This window comes from Ciconia boyciana, chromosome 8 (assembly GCF_034638445.1).
Source record: "Ciconia boyciana chromosome 8, ASM3463844v1, whole genome shotgun sequence".
Taxonomy (NCBI): domain Eukaryota; kingdom Metazoa; phylum Chordata; class Aves; order Ciconiiformes; family Ciconiidae; genus Ciconia; species Ciconia boyciana.
Genome location: NC_132941.1, coordinates 10,161,559 through 10,176,963, shown reverse-complemented (window position 1 = coordinate 10,176,963; position 15,405 = coordinate 10,161,559). Strand labels below are relative to the sequence as shown.

Here is a 15,405-nt window from a genome sequence, read left to right as displayed (position 1 = left end):
AAATCATGTCTTAGCTAGGTGTTGAAAGCAAATGCTATTCCCCAAATAAGTTCAAGGAAAATAGATTCTCACAGGTGAGATTCTCTCACTATGAGATGGTATGGTAACTTTAAAACAGTGGTATGGATATGAACTCCTAATGCACAGTGACCATCCAGGTTACAACTGCCAATGATATGTCTTCTCTTAAAACTCTGTTATATATGGTAGCAGGGCTCTTGACTGTACAAATGCTCCTCTTCAGGGCTCTGATACACTTTTTTCCTTTTGGAATACACTGCCGTCTCACTGAATAGGTGAGAGCCCTTTGCCTACAGAAATCTTATCATTTTAAGACTTTGTATTTGAGCTGATACTTGGGGAAAAGTTGTCTAGTCAAACCTGATGTTTATTTCACACCTTTAGCAGCTCTGTTTTTGGGATAGATTTCTGCACACTTCCTGAATATGGGTAAGAAGAAGCCATCAGAGGTGGGATAAGAGTGAGGAAAGCCTTTTGGGGTTATGTGCCAGTCTCCAGGATGCGTTGTTTTCCCTCTGCATCCTTACTCCAAAGAAGGCGGCACCCCTACATCTGGGGAGAATCTGAACGTGTTCTTACCATTTCTGGTGTGCTGTAAATTGTCTGGTAAGCATAGGTCATTTTACAGATTTATCCTAAAGGATTTCTTGTTTTGGAGGGCAACTCTGACAAATCAGAGCTTTGTGAGCGCTTAATGTTGTGAATGGCATTGCAAACACAAATCTTTATTACAGGAAAGATGAAGTACACTTAAACCTTCTGATTATCCTCTTTAAATAGCAAGGTCTCTGTCTATAGATAGATCCAACTACTCATTAGAGATGGGCTGGTCTGCAGACATTGCTGCACACAGACAAAAGCTCTGCCTGCTCTGAGTCATGCACAGCCTACATTGGTCTCCTCCTTTTTAATGCAGGTTGAAATACGCCTGGAATATATATCCATGGCGGGAGGAGTCAGACACTACCTCTAACAATAAAACACATCGTCTTGCAATAATTAAGCTGTATTCATGCTATGAGGAAATTTTTTGACTGGTGCCTTGATCTCTAAAGTAGACATTGGTGCTTCTTACCAGTAAACCATTGGATCCATGGACTGTGACACAGCGGGAGAAGGTATGGTGGATGGAGACATCCTTCACGTATGTGGGAGGGTTGTAGCCTCCTTTCTCATCCACATCTCCAGCCATATGGAAATGAATCGGGTAATGTCCCATTGTCTGCTGGCCCATGTATTTCAGTTCTAGGCCTTCAATATGGGTAGCCTTAAAATCAAGACCAATCTGGAGAACAACAGAACATCAGTCAAGAAACATAAAAGACTGTTGAGGAATAGGAATAGGAAGGGTTGCACTGTATCTGCTAGAAATATTTACCTTGTGGAAGGGAGTGTATGGCTGCAGGGTGAGGGAAAGAGGGTCATGGTGGCTAAGGGGACCGTAGTTGATTTTTGATCCCACCACTGCTGCCATGGCTACATTATGTTAATTTTAGAAGGAAAACAATTCGCATTTAACGTTTTCCATGAGTTTCAGTCAGCTGGGCTCAAATCGAACTCCCCGGGCTAAGCACCACCAGAATCTGGGGAAAACTGGGGTGGGGATGTGGAGACTGTATCTCCGGTGGGTTGAGCACCAGCCTGGCTGGCTGAGCAATGACTGCAGGGGCATGAGGCACACTTCAAAGCCAAAGGACAGGCAGCAGCAGCGGGGTGGATCTGCTGTACGGTGGGGAGAGGCTGTTTGCTCAGTGGCTGACATGAAGGATTTTTCCCTTCCTGCGTCCTGGCTTCCTTGGTATGTGAAGGTGTGGCTGGGAGGAGGAAAGTGCAAGGAGAGGGCTCCAGCCCTACCTTGATATGTCCCCCAAAGGTGTCGAAATCAAAGAAGGAGCATAACTTGCTGCTGTACTCATAGCACTGCCCCTCCATCTCGCCCATCACCACAACGTTGCGGCTCAGCAGCCCCACTTCTGCCCGCATGTCGACGCCATCAATGACTTCGCCAATGTGGAGGTATGTTGCCTTCCCTAAAGGAACAAGATCCAGTTTCAGGGTTACTCTGCCAACATTGCTGGTTTCCCCTTGTGCTTCCTGTGGAGGGGCTGGCGTGATAATGAAAGGAGTAATTGAGTCAGCAAAAACTGTTGGCTGACTCCTCAAAGGAGAGAAGGCTGGAGCACAGGTGTCACCCAAGGTCTTGCTGAGATATTTACAACAGAGGAAGTGGGATTTTTGGTCTTAAGTTGCTTCATTTAGCCAGGGAGTTAAACCAACAGTCTGTTAGACAAAACACATTTCATACCTTGAAAAGGGACTGCAATCATTCAAGATCTTTTTACTTTGGATTACACTCAGCCATGTATGAACATCAAAGGCCAAGAAAACTGATGATGTAGCTACTGAGAAGTCTAAATCCCCAAGGTTAGCACAGCATTTCCTATAGTGAGACACTGGGAGCTGCTGGGATCCCACAGCACTACTCACGGGAGAGCATCAGTCTGATCCTGCTAACGCCATGGCTGTTAATCTAAGCAAGGAGAGGACTGGGCAGAAAGCCTGGTGGAAATTGTGGCCTGGGACAATTGCAACCCCTCCTCCAGCTTGTGGGCTGCAAAACCTCCCGCTGTCTGCCCTCTCAAACCTCTCAATTTTAGATCCGCCCGCATGTCTCCAACTTGCTCTCAACGCTTCCCTCTGCCCTGGTGTAGTCGGAGTTGATGGGATCTTCCATCTATCCCATGCCACATCTCCCTTTGCCAAGCCATATTGCTCATAACCTCCTCCACACACACACCTGGCTCCATGGAGGGGTTAAAAGCACAGAAAGCCTTCCCTGGCTGGACCAGAAAGGGGTGAAGTCCAGGCAGTGTGGATGTCTAGAAAGCAAAATAATCTCTTTGCTGTAATTTCATTCAAACATATTCATACTCCCTCCTTCCTTCTGTGGCTTTCTGCAGAGAATGCAGTTGGGAGAAGGTTCATCTTACTCACTACATTCTGTATTATTCCAGGAAAAATAAGTAATAAACTCTTTAAGTAAACACTGAACTTTAAGGAATGCTACACTTGCGTGTATTTAATTTCAGTGGAATCGTTCAAAGCAGTAATTAGAAACAAATGGCAAGCCTGAAGCCTGGCTATCGCTGAGAAGCACTTTATGCTTAAGCAGAGGTGCCAAGTCGAGGGGAGGATTTTGAACATTGAAACAGTCTTGTTTTTAACCAAAACATGATGCTTTAATTTTATAACAAAGATAAGCAAACATCATTCACTCCCTCTTTCTCCTGGAGCTGCGAGCAGTGTAGTTTGATGGTTATATTGGGATGTGGGAAGGGTGAGTGCTCTGCCTTGCTCGGAGACTGCTGTGTTGTGAGATGGGGTTCACACCTCTACGTGTGCCCTCTGCCTCAGCACCTCCAGCTTCAAAATACTGTGATCACGTGAAAAAACAGTCTCTGTTAACTAGAGGAGTGGTGACGGCAGGACACGTGGCTGCTTTTACCGAGGTCTGCATTGGGAAGACGAGGCTCCTCCGAGCTCCGTGCTCAGCCCCAGAAACAAGGGGCTGCAAGGGGCTGTGGGTCTGCACCTTGCCCACGTTTGCAATTGACTCCCTAAAAAAGTCCTGGGCTTCCCCGTGTTGTTTCCCCGAAGCCAGCAAACCTCATCAGGTGTGTGGCCACAACCAGACACAGCCCATCCAAAAAGCAGCTTTGCTCCCCTTATTCACATACATTTAAAAAGCTGCTGCAGTGAGTGTCCTCCACACAAGGATACTCTGTGCTGGACTCTTGAGTGAATCTGCTAAGCAACACAGCCTCTCGTTATGAAACTGTTTTTAAGCTGTTATTTTTCAGTTTCCCCCGGAGCTGACCTTTCCTTGATTTACTGAAATGCAGGAAGAAGTTCAGATAATCATAAGAACATCCTATTTCAAGCCACATCTCCAGGATTTGTGGCAGTGAAATTAGATAGGTAGTTTTGTTATTCATGTGCTGAGCTCTAGAATAATAAATGTCATGCTTGCATGTATTTAATTTAATTTAACACCAGTCCAGACATGCAAAATAGTGTAAGCACTGACAGGAATGTTAAATACGGACTAACCAGTTTCTAAATATAACTTCTTGGGTGCATGTTTTTCACTTTGTGCTTTTGCTGACTTGACTTGTTTGGAGATAAAAGGAGAGATAGATAGAAAGCAAGTCCCTTCCAATGTAAGAGTGGATTTTGAATAATAGCTCCTTTAACAGAGTTTTGAAAAACAAACCTCTCCTCAAGGCAGCCAGAAATTCAAGCTCCTCATGGCAATGGGGCTGTGCTCCTGAAACAGCTCATGGGAGACAGGCCCTGGCACGGGAGCCCTCAGGTGCTGTAAATGCCTGCTGGAAACCGGCACCAGGCACTTCCCACAGGGCTGGGAGCACTACCATGTGCATTTATAGACGTGTGGCACTTCCAGGGAGCCACTGGGGCATGTTTAGTGATGGGCATGAAAAAAAAACAATGTAAGAGGCTGCTCCATGGCGAGTTCAGGGAGTTCACATGGGGATGGGAGCATCTCACTCTGCAGAGCTGCAAATTTGAAGTTAGGCTGCTGCTCACAGCCAGCATGTGGAGCCTTCCCAGGGAGCAGCCATAATATCTGAGACCCTGGGCACCGACCATGGGCAAACCCAAGCCAGAGGTTTGCAAACCGGCACTGAAGTGGTTTGATACTAACAATGGCAATACTGTGCTTTGAACGTAAGAGGAATGTGTCTGCTGCTTCAGCACCAAAGCCAATGCCTGTGATTGCCCAACTGCTAACAAACCCAGGGGTCACTGATTCGCCATCTCCTCCTTTGGGCTCGGTCTTGCTGCATCCCTCATGGACAGATGTTGCCTCGCCAGCAAGCCAGGCTTGTGCCATGTTATAATCTAAACCAAACAAAGCCTTGCAGTGACATGGATTACGTCTTCCCACAACAGGCCTGTGTGATGGACTAGGAAAAACACCCTGGGTTTGCTGCTTTATTTGTCATACTGGTACCTCCAGTTACTCCAAAATGTAAATTCACAGGGAACAACTTCTTTAATGTGTGGGCTTGCCTGGTAGAAGTCTTGATTCAGCAAAATATGAGCACATTTCCATGCTTATTACTCAAGATAATGACTATTAAAGTCACTAGTTGTTGCTAAGGACAAGGTAATTATTAAAAGAAAGTATGCATTAAGATAAACATAGATGATCCACTAATCAAAGGCATGCTTATGTAAACATAGCAATTCAAAGCAGAGTCTCTCCAAACTGTACAAAGCTCCAGGAAAACCTGCCATACTTGAACCTAGCCATAAAACCTGGCTCTCAGGCCTTATCAAAGCTAGGAAGGGCAGAATTTTAAAACTATTTCAGCTGCTACAGACGTGGAAGAGTGCTCAGCTCTGGCAAGTTACACAGTTGTCTCTGAAAACCCTCCCAGGTACACACATGCATTCCTAAATGCTTTGGCTCTGAATGACACAAACTGGTAAATCTCCCTTTCAGAAGTGGAACAGGCACTTGATGGTCTGGGCTTGATGAAGATAAAGTGGAGCTAAGATGCTCCTGGATTTTTTTTTCTCTAAAGGGTCTTTTGTTCTCCTTTGGGCTCTCTAAGACTAAGACCTTCTCTCTCATGGTCTTTTAATGTTTCCTAAACCAGAGTTTTTAAAGGAAATGCTAAACACAAACTTGTCTGTTCAACCCATGTAATCCAGTGACAGTGAATCCTTCAGGGTGTCTTTAAAAATCAGTGCAACTCATTAGAGATGCCAGCCCAGAACTCTGTCAGGTTTAGCATTTTTGTCAAACATTTGTCATCACTGGTGGTAATGCCCCTATTGCTTATATTTAATAACCAACAAATGTTCACATAGGCATCCTGTCAAATCCTCATTATTTTGAATTATCTTGATGGGGTTTGCTATTGCACCCCTAAGCCGCAAGCCTGTAATGAAGCGCAGCATGGTTTGGGTGAGCTGACCAGTTTCCTGAGTCATGCAGTACAACCTGATGTCTTAACGAATAAATCTTCCTCTGATTCATAACTTTTACATGGAAAATTAAGTTTCCATTAAAAGGCATACAGCAGAAAGGATGAAACTTTATAAGGAGTTCAGAGCTAACTAAGCCTTCCTGGAACAGTTTCCTGCTGGGTAACTCATCCTATTATAGCACTTCATCCCTTTTCTCCTTCATGGTCCTGCATGGTGTCCCGCAAAGGTCAGAAATACACCCTCCATTGTAGGAGCGTGAAGACCCTTGAGTTCGTGCGGATATTAAGTGTACTTAAATGCTTGTGTTGGATCAAAGTCTCTGTAGCTGTTTGGTTTCAAGCAGAAATTAGTGGATCTTACTGCTGCAGATAGGTGCGACAGGAGGATTCACGTGGACTGAGGGCAGTGCATCTGCTTATGCTGGCTTTAACTGAGCACTGAGAGGTCTCTGCGAGGTCTGTTAGTGTTTTATCCCAATGGCAGTGTCGCACTCTTTCCTAAGCGCACTCCTGTCCCACCTCATGCCCTCTTTGTGCAGCAGCTACTGGGCAACCTACTGACGTACTACTGTAAATGCTAGGTTTTCCCTCTCTGACCTTCCAGGTTTTTCCTCTCCTTATCCTGACAGGTAGGTTCTTGCAGCTGCGATGGGAAGATTAAGCAGGTCTGGTGGACAAACAGATCAAATCCTTACTTAAATCAGGCCCAAACTCAATGCTTCTGAACTGCTATGTAAACTTGAGTATCTTTCTTTCAACTCTGCTTCTAGGCAATGCCCAAAGATAGAAGAGTGAGCTCTGAAAGACTGTTAAAAAGGGCCGTTTCATGACATTTCCTGCCCAGCCCTCAGGCACCAGGCTTGCCTTAAAAAAAGAGCTGGCAAGTTCCAGACAAAATTATACTAACTTCTAAACAGAACCCCCTAAATCTCTAAAATTTGATAGTGGAGTAAGTTCTCCCATTCTTACAGCAGAAGATGAATGCTGACACAGGCTGTGAAGTTGTTAGACAACTATGTATTTACATTTTTAATTCAAAGTTCTCTGCATGAACAAGATCACAGTAAACTCCATATCTCTCTAGTATTTGCAACCCAATAAGCAGGATTTAAGATACATGTGCTTGTAATCATAGATTCATCAGTATGTGGGATAATTGGAGTAATTATGTCAGGCACAAATAGTTTTTTCATGCTTTATCAAGAGCATATAGGAGCACAAAAGAGCATTTCATCATTTTTGTTCCATGGTGAAACTTATCAGCTTTAGTAGTAACTTCATACAGAGCAACCAAGATGCAGATAAGACTTGTTTCCCAGGGAAACTAGACAAAATACTTGATCTTTCCTACTATCCAGTTCTATCATAACAACACAACCCTTCCTTCCTTCCTTCCTTCCTCCTCCCTCCCTCTGCCCTGTACCGTTGTCCCTCCCCAAACCTTGTGAAGTTGGAAGATCAAACGGTTTTAATCTGTTCCCACAGAGAAAATAATCTAGGCACAAAAATGACAAGCAAAAAAAAGTTAAGCAAAGGAGGCGAGTAAAGAAAAAAGTTCCATTTAAGTGAGCGACCATTTGACCAGGAGCAGGACCTGCAGAGCTGAGTCCTCATGCAAACCACGCTTACTCATGGGAGCCGCAGTTTTGACATTACTGTAATTACTCCAATAAAGGAGTGCACAAGATCAGTACCTGGGTGCCTTCCCTCACTTTCTGCACTGAGATTTGCAGAAGGCCACAGTTAGACATCTAAATCCTACTAAAACCTGATGGCAATTGAGTATTAACTCTTGTAAGCTGTTTTGAAAAGACCAGCCTCTAATCAATCCATTTCTAGCAAGTAAAGCAAGTATGAGTTTTCAGCAGGAAGTATCAAATATAAATAGGACATGAGCTAACTAATGAGTTTGAGTTATTTGGCACAATACACTAAACCATGTCTATTAAAATATTATTAAACGATGAGAGCATCAATTATAATTAAGCCTTGGTATGCCAAGTGGCTGCCACACCAAATTGTCTGTCCACAAAGCAGAGGTTTTCTGCCTTTTTTTAAACAAAGAGACTCTTAAGTAGTTTGGACATGACATTTAGGTTTTGTTTCAAAAAAAAAAAAAAAGGAAAGGAAAAAAATAAAGATTAAAAGGGAAATAAACCATCATGGGTAGGAATGGTTTTCTCATTTGTCTTCCAAAGGGCAGACTTCTGGAGTTTTCAGCTGCTAAACTGAACCTCTTAGGAAAATTAGGCCATTCCACTTACTACAAATGACATCCCTCCAAGACCCCATATATAGATGTATCTGTGTGGAAGTCTTTTTTTCAGAAGGAGCAAAGCAATCTTGAATATCTGACATTGGGAAAGGCAGACTTTTATGACAAATATCTTCTGCACACTACTGAGAACCTAATGCAGCTGCGCAAGCACAGGCTGTGCACCTGTGCTAAGGCTAGAGGCCAGGCCACTGCTTGCCACAATGTTTGAGCCACTGGGACAAATAAAGCCCTATTTAATAGTGGGGTGGAAGTCTCACAGGTAATTAATTGACTCCCAACAAGTTTCACCAAAGTCAGCGCTTGATCATGGGAGATTTATATACGCACGCCCGTGCACAGACAGGTTTCAGCGTGAGCCAAGCTCTCAGCACGGTGGCGTTGGCCTCCTCCAGCGATGAGCACACCTCAAACCCCTCCACTGGGGCACTGTCGCCTGCCTGGCAGGGCAGGGAGAGCGCAGGCAGAGCTGTGCAGGCTGCAGGCATTGTGGAGGGGAGGAGGCACGGAGAGCACCCACGCCCTGGCTCATTAGTGCTCCTTACTCTGGCTAATTGCATGTCATGGCACAGGGCAATGGATGAGGTTACACCATGGCCGGGCATAGAGCAGCTCAGGGACATCCTGGCTCCTAAAGACAGGGGAGATCTCAGCCTTCCCCAGGTTTTATTTCATCTAGACTGAACTTAGAATCAGGCAGATTATTTTATTTTCTAGTGTGAATGTGCTTTTGTTACAAGAAAGTTGGATGTGATTTTTATTACTGGACCAGATTTTGCCTTGATTTATATAATCAGTGAAATCCCATTGACGTCAATGGAGTCGCCTGGATATAAGTAAGGGCAGACTTTGGCCCTGGTGTTCATGTCATTTGTGGTAATAAAAGGAATGTCCTAATTCTCCTAAAGAGTAATCGGAGACCAAGAGCACAATTACTTTAACAAGTGTTTCCATTGCTTCTTTACTTGAAATTCACATGAACTTTTTTGTTGTTTTTAACCCTTTATTCATTTCCTTAAACTAACTTAGTTGCCATTGTTGTGGAACATAAATGTAATTACATGAATTTCACAGATCCATTAGATTATGGGAAGCCTAAGAGAAATTTTCCTATGTCATCTTTATTTTTACTGATGATCTTCCAAGATCATCTTCATGATGTGACTTGTATCATACTAGTCTGGTACAGTTTTTCCAATAGCTCAAAAGTTGCTCAAGAAAAATATTCAACTTGGACATGTGTCTTCTTTGAAAGTACTAGTCATTTTAAGTCATAAGACTATGATACATTGAAACAGTGAATAACATTTTTCTTGGCTTGATGAACATCTGTCTTTCAGGCCATCCAACAATGAATGGCTAGATCTCTGTGGGGAGGCAGTTGCCAAAGGAAGTATATTTGTACCTTCCAGAAGATGTTGCATCAGAGATAATGGTGAAGTAGTTCATTTCACAGAACTGAGCAAACTCCCTGGTGCATTGGACGTTCCAAGTGTCCTCATGGTTTCTCAGAAAGATCTTACTGTAAATGCAGACAAAATCTCTGCCTAGAGCAGTTGCCACTGTGTGTAAGCAAAAGATAACGTAACATGCGTGATTTGCCACCAGGCAGATGCTGCCTTTGAAATAGGGCCTCAGCTGTTACATACTTTTATATTGTAAAATAACTTTTGCTCTTGTAAAGTGTAGCGATTGGAAGTTCTTGATCTAGTCACAGAAGAGGCAGTTCATGTGGTATTTCCATGCTCTGTTTATCAGTGTGCCAAAATCTAGTTCTAGAAGGAAAAGGCCACTTCACAGACTCAAGTGGATATGCAAATCTCCCGCCCTGGATTTCAATTTTATGCTCATATCAGTAATAGTCTGTGCTTCATCATGGTTATGCTACTTAATTGGAGTTAGTATCTGAAGGCCACTTTACAATCATTAGTCTGCAATGTCTTTTCATCAAAAGCAATTTGTTCTGGATTTGAGCTAGTCACCTTCAAGAGAAAAATGCCGTGGCTCTGCAAAGCTTCCTGCTCCTCCTGCTCAGACTAACTCAGGCAGCACTCTGCCAACTCCATCTCCCCCAGTGCTGTGGCTCAGGACAACTCGCTTGCCACGTGACACCAGAAAAGTCTGGTTGATACATCACCTCTAAGCAATGCCGTCTAGAGACACAGTAAAAGAGAAACAGTAGCTTCAGTAGTACAAAACAGTATTTCTAAAATGTAAGATTACAGTTCTTGTTAAATATAACTTTCTTAGGAAGATAGCCAGCTGCACATTACTTCATAGCCTTACAGTGTCTCATGGTCTGATCCTGCCCTAGCTCGCTCTTCAGATCAGCTGTGCTCATCTCCTGCTTTCTATGAAGTGATACATTTTCAAATACAGTTATGTAAAACTGAACATTTCAAATACATGACCTGGATTTGTTTCTCTTAAATAAATACACCCATTCAGTAGTGTGCTTGGGACAAAAAAATGGAGTCAGCTGTGAAAAGGGAAGGCAGAAAGGAACCAGACTCAAGTTAGGCTTTCAAGCACAGAAGGCGTGTGTTTCCCAAAAGCATCTAAAGACTAGCCATCAAATTTAGGTGTCTTTCAAATCTTTGCAATTCTTATTGGAGTTATCTCAGTGCAAATGACAGAATTTGTGTACCGCAACACCAGCATGACAAGATGAAGCTCTTTACCTGCTACCTTGACCTGGGTGGGTCTGCAGGCTCTGCATGGCAGTACTTGGAACTCCTCCGCCTGGTACATGGAGTAGTCAGTGCTTGCAACCACCAGCCTGTCTCCGGGTTTCCATGAGCTCACGTCATCCACCAGATTCAGGACCGTGCTGTTCACATTGGTGTCGATGGTTACCGTAAGCTTTGGTTTCACTGAAAAGCCAAAATGGAAGGGTGGAGAATTCAGTTAATCTTATCAGAAAATGCTTGCTTTTTTTTTTCTTTTTTTGCCTGGAACGCCACCAAAAATGATGGTTTTGTCATGCAACAAAAAATAGTTAACTCTTCCAAACATGCTTTTTGCTGGCTTTGGCTTGGAAAGCAAGCAAACAAGAAAGTGTTTTCCTTTAGTTGCAGGCAGGTGGATTTTCCACTAACCCCAGGACTAAATTTAAATGTAGCTCTTAGTGGCTCATTTTCACCACACCCTCTTAGCAGCAGCGCTTGTGGGAGCTGGGCACTGTTATTTACAGCAGCCAAGTGGTCTTTAACTTAATGACTGTTTTTTCCAGCAAAACAACCGTCTTCCACCCTCCTTTTCCCGACAGCTGAGCGCCGAAGAATCCTAATGTCCTGTCTAATGACCAGGTTAGGGACAGCGGTGTTGGAATTAATAACTACAAAACAAAGTATTACTTTCAAAACCTGTTGTCTTCGCAGACTGTGATTGACTAATCCTACCTCGTCCCAAAATGCTCTAGCAAAAGACAAGATATTTACAGGAAGGGATTTGCCAAGTATTTGCCATAGCCTTGCTGGGTTTTTGAGACACCACCCTGTTGCCTCTGTTAGTGCTCAGGAATTTTTTTGAGATAAATCTTCAGCCCTGTTATCTGCGTTCATGTCAATAGCCTAGTCGAAGTTTTAGCTTGGGAAATTACTCAAGTTGTTCTTATGCCGAACAAGAGCTAGTCACCAGAAGGCAGTATTTCTGCTTTTCCCTGGTCTGGCTTTCAAACATGGGGCACATACCAGATCTGCCACACAGGAACCGTACTCTGTAGTTCCGGCAGCCCTCACCCGTCTGGTCCTTGCCATGGCACAGAAATCTGTAATCGTGGCCACTCTTATAGAAAACCTCAGTTGTTAAATTAGCTCCATCAAGCGTCATTGCCTGGAATGAGAACAGAAATAGAAAACAGGTGATACCTAGAGCTGAAGAGATTTCACCAAAACATTGATGCTGTCAGAAGAGGCTTTTGCTTTTTTTTGGGTGATGCACAACAGTTGTATAACAAAACAGGGTGACTGTTACATGTACTATCCAGCAGGTGGTCCAGCTGGTGCTCAGACACAGCTATTTTATCCACCAGCTGCATAGATTATTGCTAGGTGCATGCCTTCCTCCTGTATCTATATTAAGACCATGTGCTTTTTTGGGAGGAGTATTCTGAGCTTCGCTAACATCTGCCTTGGTGCCCTAGATTTTCTCTTGCCATTGGTTTGAGGGCAGATGAAAACACTGAACACAGATGCTTGCACCCAAATGAACTCATGGTTTCAAGCCTTTTTACTGCACTCATTTCTTTGCTTGTGGCTAGGCTATGTCTGAAGTTTGCAGAAGAAACAGGTGCGGGTCTTATTTCTTCTTTGCATGCATCAGTCTCTCTAAGGAAAAAACAAAGCTGCTCCAACATCCATTGCTCCAAAAGGAACAAGAACAGGTGGCCGTTTCTCACATACAAGTACCAGCCTGTAGAGCTGCCTTGAGAAAAAGGCTGTATCATACCAAGAAGCAGTGCAATATGTAGCCCCTCCTGTGTTCCTGCTGGGGCAATGTCACCCCTCAGGGTCATGCTAAATTTCACAGTCCAGCTCTATAGCTTGCAATTCTCTTGACCCTTTCACAAAAATGTGATGCATTGCATTGGGCAATCCAAATAACACGTGCGTTTTAACAAGGCACCAGGAGATAAGCCATCTTTCAATGAAGGGTCTGATCGTGATTCTCTCACTCAGGCAGACCTTCCTTATTAATGCATACACCCCACTGCCATGTATAGGATTAGCACTGTCAGCTGAAGGAATGTGCCGCTGGCTGTGCCGCACTTCTGTTATTATCATCATATCTTCAATTTTCTTGCATGTACCATAGCTGGAGCAGGCCAGCTGGTATAAATCAGTGTAACTTTATAAAGGCAATGAGCAACACCAGATTACACTACCTGAGGATTTGCCTTAAGATCTGCAGGATAAACTGAAAAATGTTGTTTCGCTTTTAATATACATGGGAAAAAAAGTAACTGTCATTTAACAGAAGGTTAAAAAAGGTTTGGTTCTTGAACAGAAGAATATCTTTCTTGTTTCTCTTTTAATACGCATGGTAGAAGCAGCTGTATCATAACAAACATCTGACCTCAGTTTTGAACTAAGTTGTCACTTCTAATATATGTATACGGAAGCAGAAATTAATGTGGATTTGCTAAGACCTGGCAGAAAGTTATAGGGCAGTTTTTTCCTCTCTGTTCAAGAGGAGATTCTTTATAACATCTAGCCCTGGAAACTTTCACTCATACTGTCAGCATTCCCATTCACTTCAATAGCCGCATTCTTGTGACTAAGGAGAACTCCACTGGTTCAGAGTATGCAGAAATCTTAGATTCAGCCTCCCACAGATATGAAGTATTTTATTGTCTTTTGCTAGGCAGTGCTTCTGCTGTAGTTATTTTACCAGGTAGACATATAAAGTATATGGTGAACATTTTAAAAAAAAAAAGGAAAAAACTTCGTTTTTGCTTTTATTTTGGCCTTAAAGAGGCTTTTGCAGTCTCAGGAAAGGTATATGATTTCTCCTCATCATGCTGGCCCAATGGCATAATTGTAATGTTTAGCCCCCAAAAGAATTCAAATTTCTTTCCACAGAGAAAAAACAATTGACTCCAAGAAATGGCTGCAAGCTCACCGACACTTTTTCCAACGTACTACAGCTGGAAGCTTTACCGTCTCATTACATTTTGTGATTAATTTTTTAGGTAGGGTGCATTCCAGGACCATTTAAAAACTTTGAAATTTTCATGTGTTTTTTCCTTTTAATCTTCCAGCAAGGAACCACATATTTCATGATAGCATCTGTGCTGTCCATGACCCCATTTGTACTCTTTTTTATGCCAGAAGCCAGAATTTACTGAAAGGAGCTCAATTCTATAAACTTTTGTCTCAGAATGATACAAGATGGGATACCAGATCTTGTTGGTTATGAATTAGAGCAGTAAAATAACTGGTGTCTTTTATTTGGAAATGAAAGTTACTGACAAGCACAATTATTTTGGGGTTCAATGTCAGTCCAAAGAGGACTTGCCCCTCTAAAGCAAGTGGTAAGCTAGCCTACCTGAATGTCAATGGGTTGCCTACAGATTTTATCAGGATGAGCAGCTTTGAAGTCAGAAAGCTTCTCCATGTCCTTAGATCTTGCTTTATCAGGCTTCTCAAACCACTCTGTCCATTCTACATCTGGAGACAAGTGCAAACAAGAAAAGTAATTTGAAAATCAAGCTTAATGAATGGAGCAAAAATGCATGAAGCATAATATGATCTCAGATATCATTCACAAGTTTCTTCACTGATGATCTGATTCCTGCCTCTTCCTGCCAGTCTGTCAGCCACTCTTAATGATGCTGTGAAGTGTAACCAGCCAAGGGAGAGCAGAGTTATTAAAAGCTACATAACTGGAGTATGCAGTATGAGCATTATTAATAGGTATGGATTTTGGATCTGCGTCCTCCTTAGCTGCCTTTTCTGATCTTCAGATCAAGTTACAACCAGTTACTGTATGTTGTCTGAAACGTGGACATGATGACTATGCAGTCAAAAGAAGTAAGAGGTTGTGTGTGATCTCTTAGATCATAAGAGATGGAATTTCATACCCAGTCCAGTAAAGGAAAAAGGATCCCAGTTATTCAGAGAGGCCTGGAGACAATTGGGGAAAGAACCTGTGTGTGTCCTTTACTTGGGTTAGCAGCGATGTAAATAGCAGCTAGCAAGTCCACTCTTCCCAAATGGAAAAGTATTGCAATAAAAAGGATGATTCACCCTATTTGTCAGCTGTCTACGACGGAGTTAAACGGCATACAGATCTCTTACCTTGAACCCACTCACTACTCGAAGAGACATTAAAATGTTCTCCATTCTCAGCTTTGAATAGTTTGAATACTTTGGCCGCAGCTGACCCTTTGTGACCTGTAAAAAAACAAACATTGGTAAAATCACGGAATGCAATTGATAAAAGCCAGAACTGAAAAGGTAATGGTCCACGTGTGTGTTTGCATATTTTGGCTACATTATCCAGAATTAGCCCTGCACAGCTTCCAGAAAAATTTACTGATCTTGGAATGAGGCTTCAGACACTTTTATAACTGCTTGGACAATCAAG

General features: G+C 42.9%; 1 protein-coding gene across 4 annotated transcripts in view; it reads right to left on the bottom strand.

The window, feature by feature from the left end:
* CEMIP (cell migration inducing hyaluronidase 1) overlaps positions 1-15,405 on the bottom strand; it is a 118,549-nt gene that overhangs the window by 31,534 nt on the left and 71,610 nt on the right. For all 4 annotated transcript variants that reach the window (XM_072870606.1, XM_072870609.1, XM_072870605.1 and 1 more), the window contains 6 exons: positions 15,117-15,212; positions 14,365-14,486; positions 12,009-12,150; positions 10,998-11,189; positions 1,876-2,051; positions 1,097-1,306 (listed from right to left, as the gene is read on the bottom strand). In XM_072870606.1, coding sequence (XP_072726707.1) covers positions 1,097-1,306; positions 1,876-2,051; positions 10,998-11,189; positions 12,009-12,150; positions 14,365-14,486; positions 15,117-15,212 — 938 coding nt within the window. The remainder of the gene's footprint in view (positions 1-1,096; positions 1,307-1,875; positions 2,052-10,997; positions 11,190-12,008; positions 12,151-14,364; positions 14,487-15,116; positions 15,213-15,405) is intronic.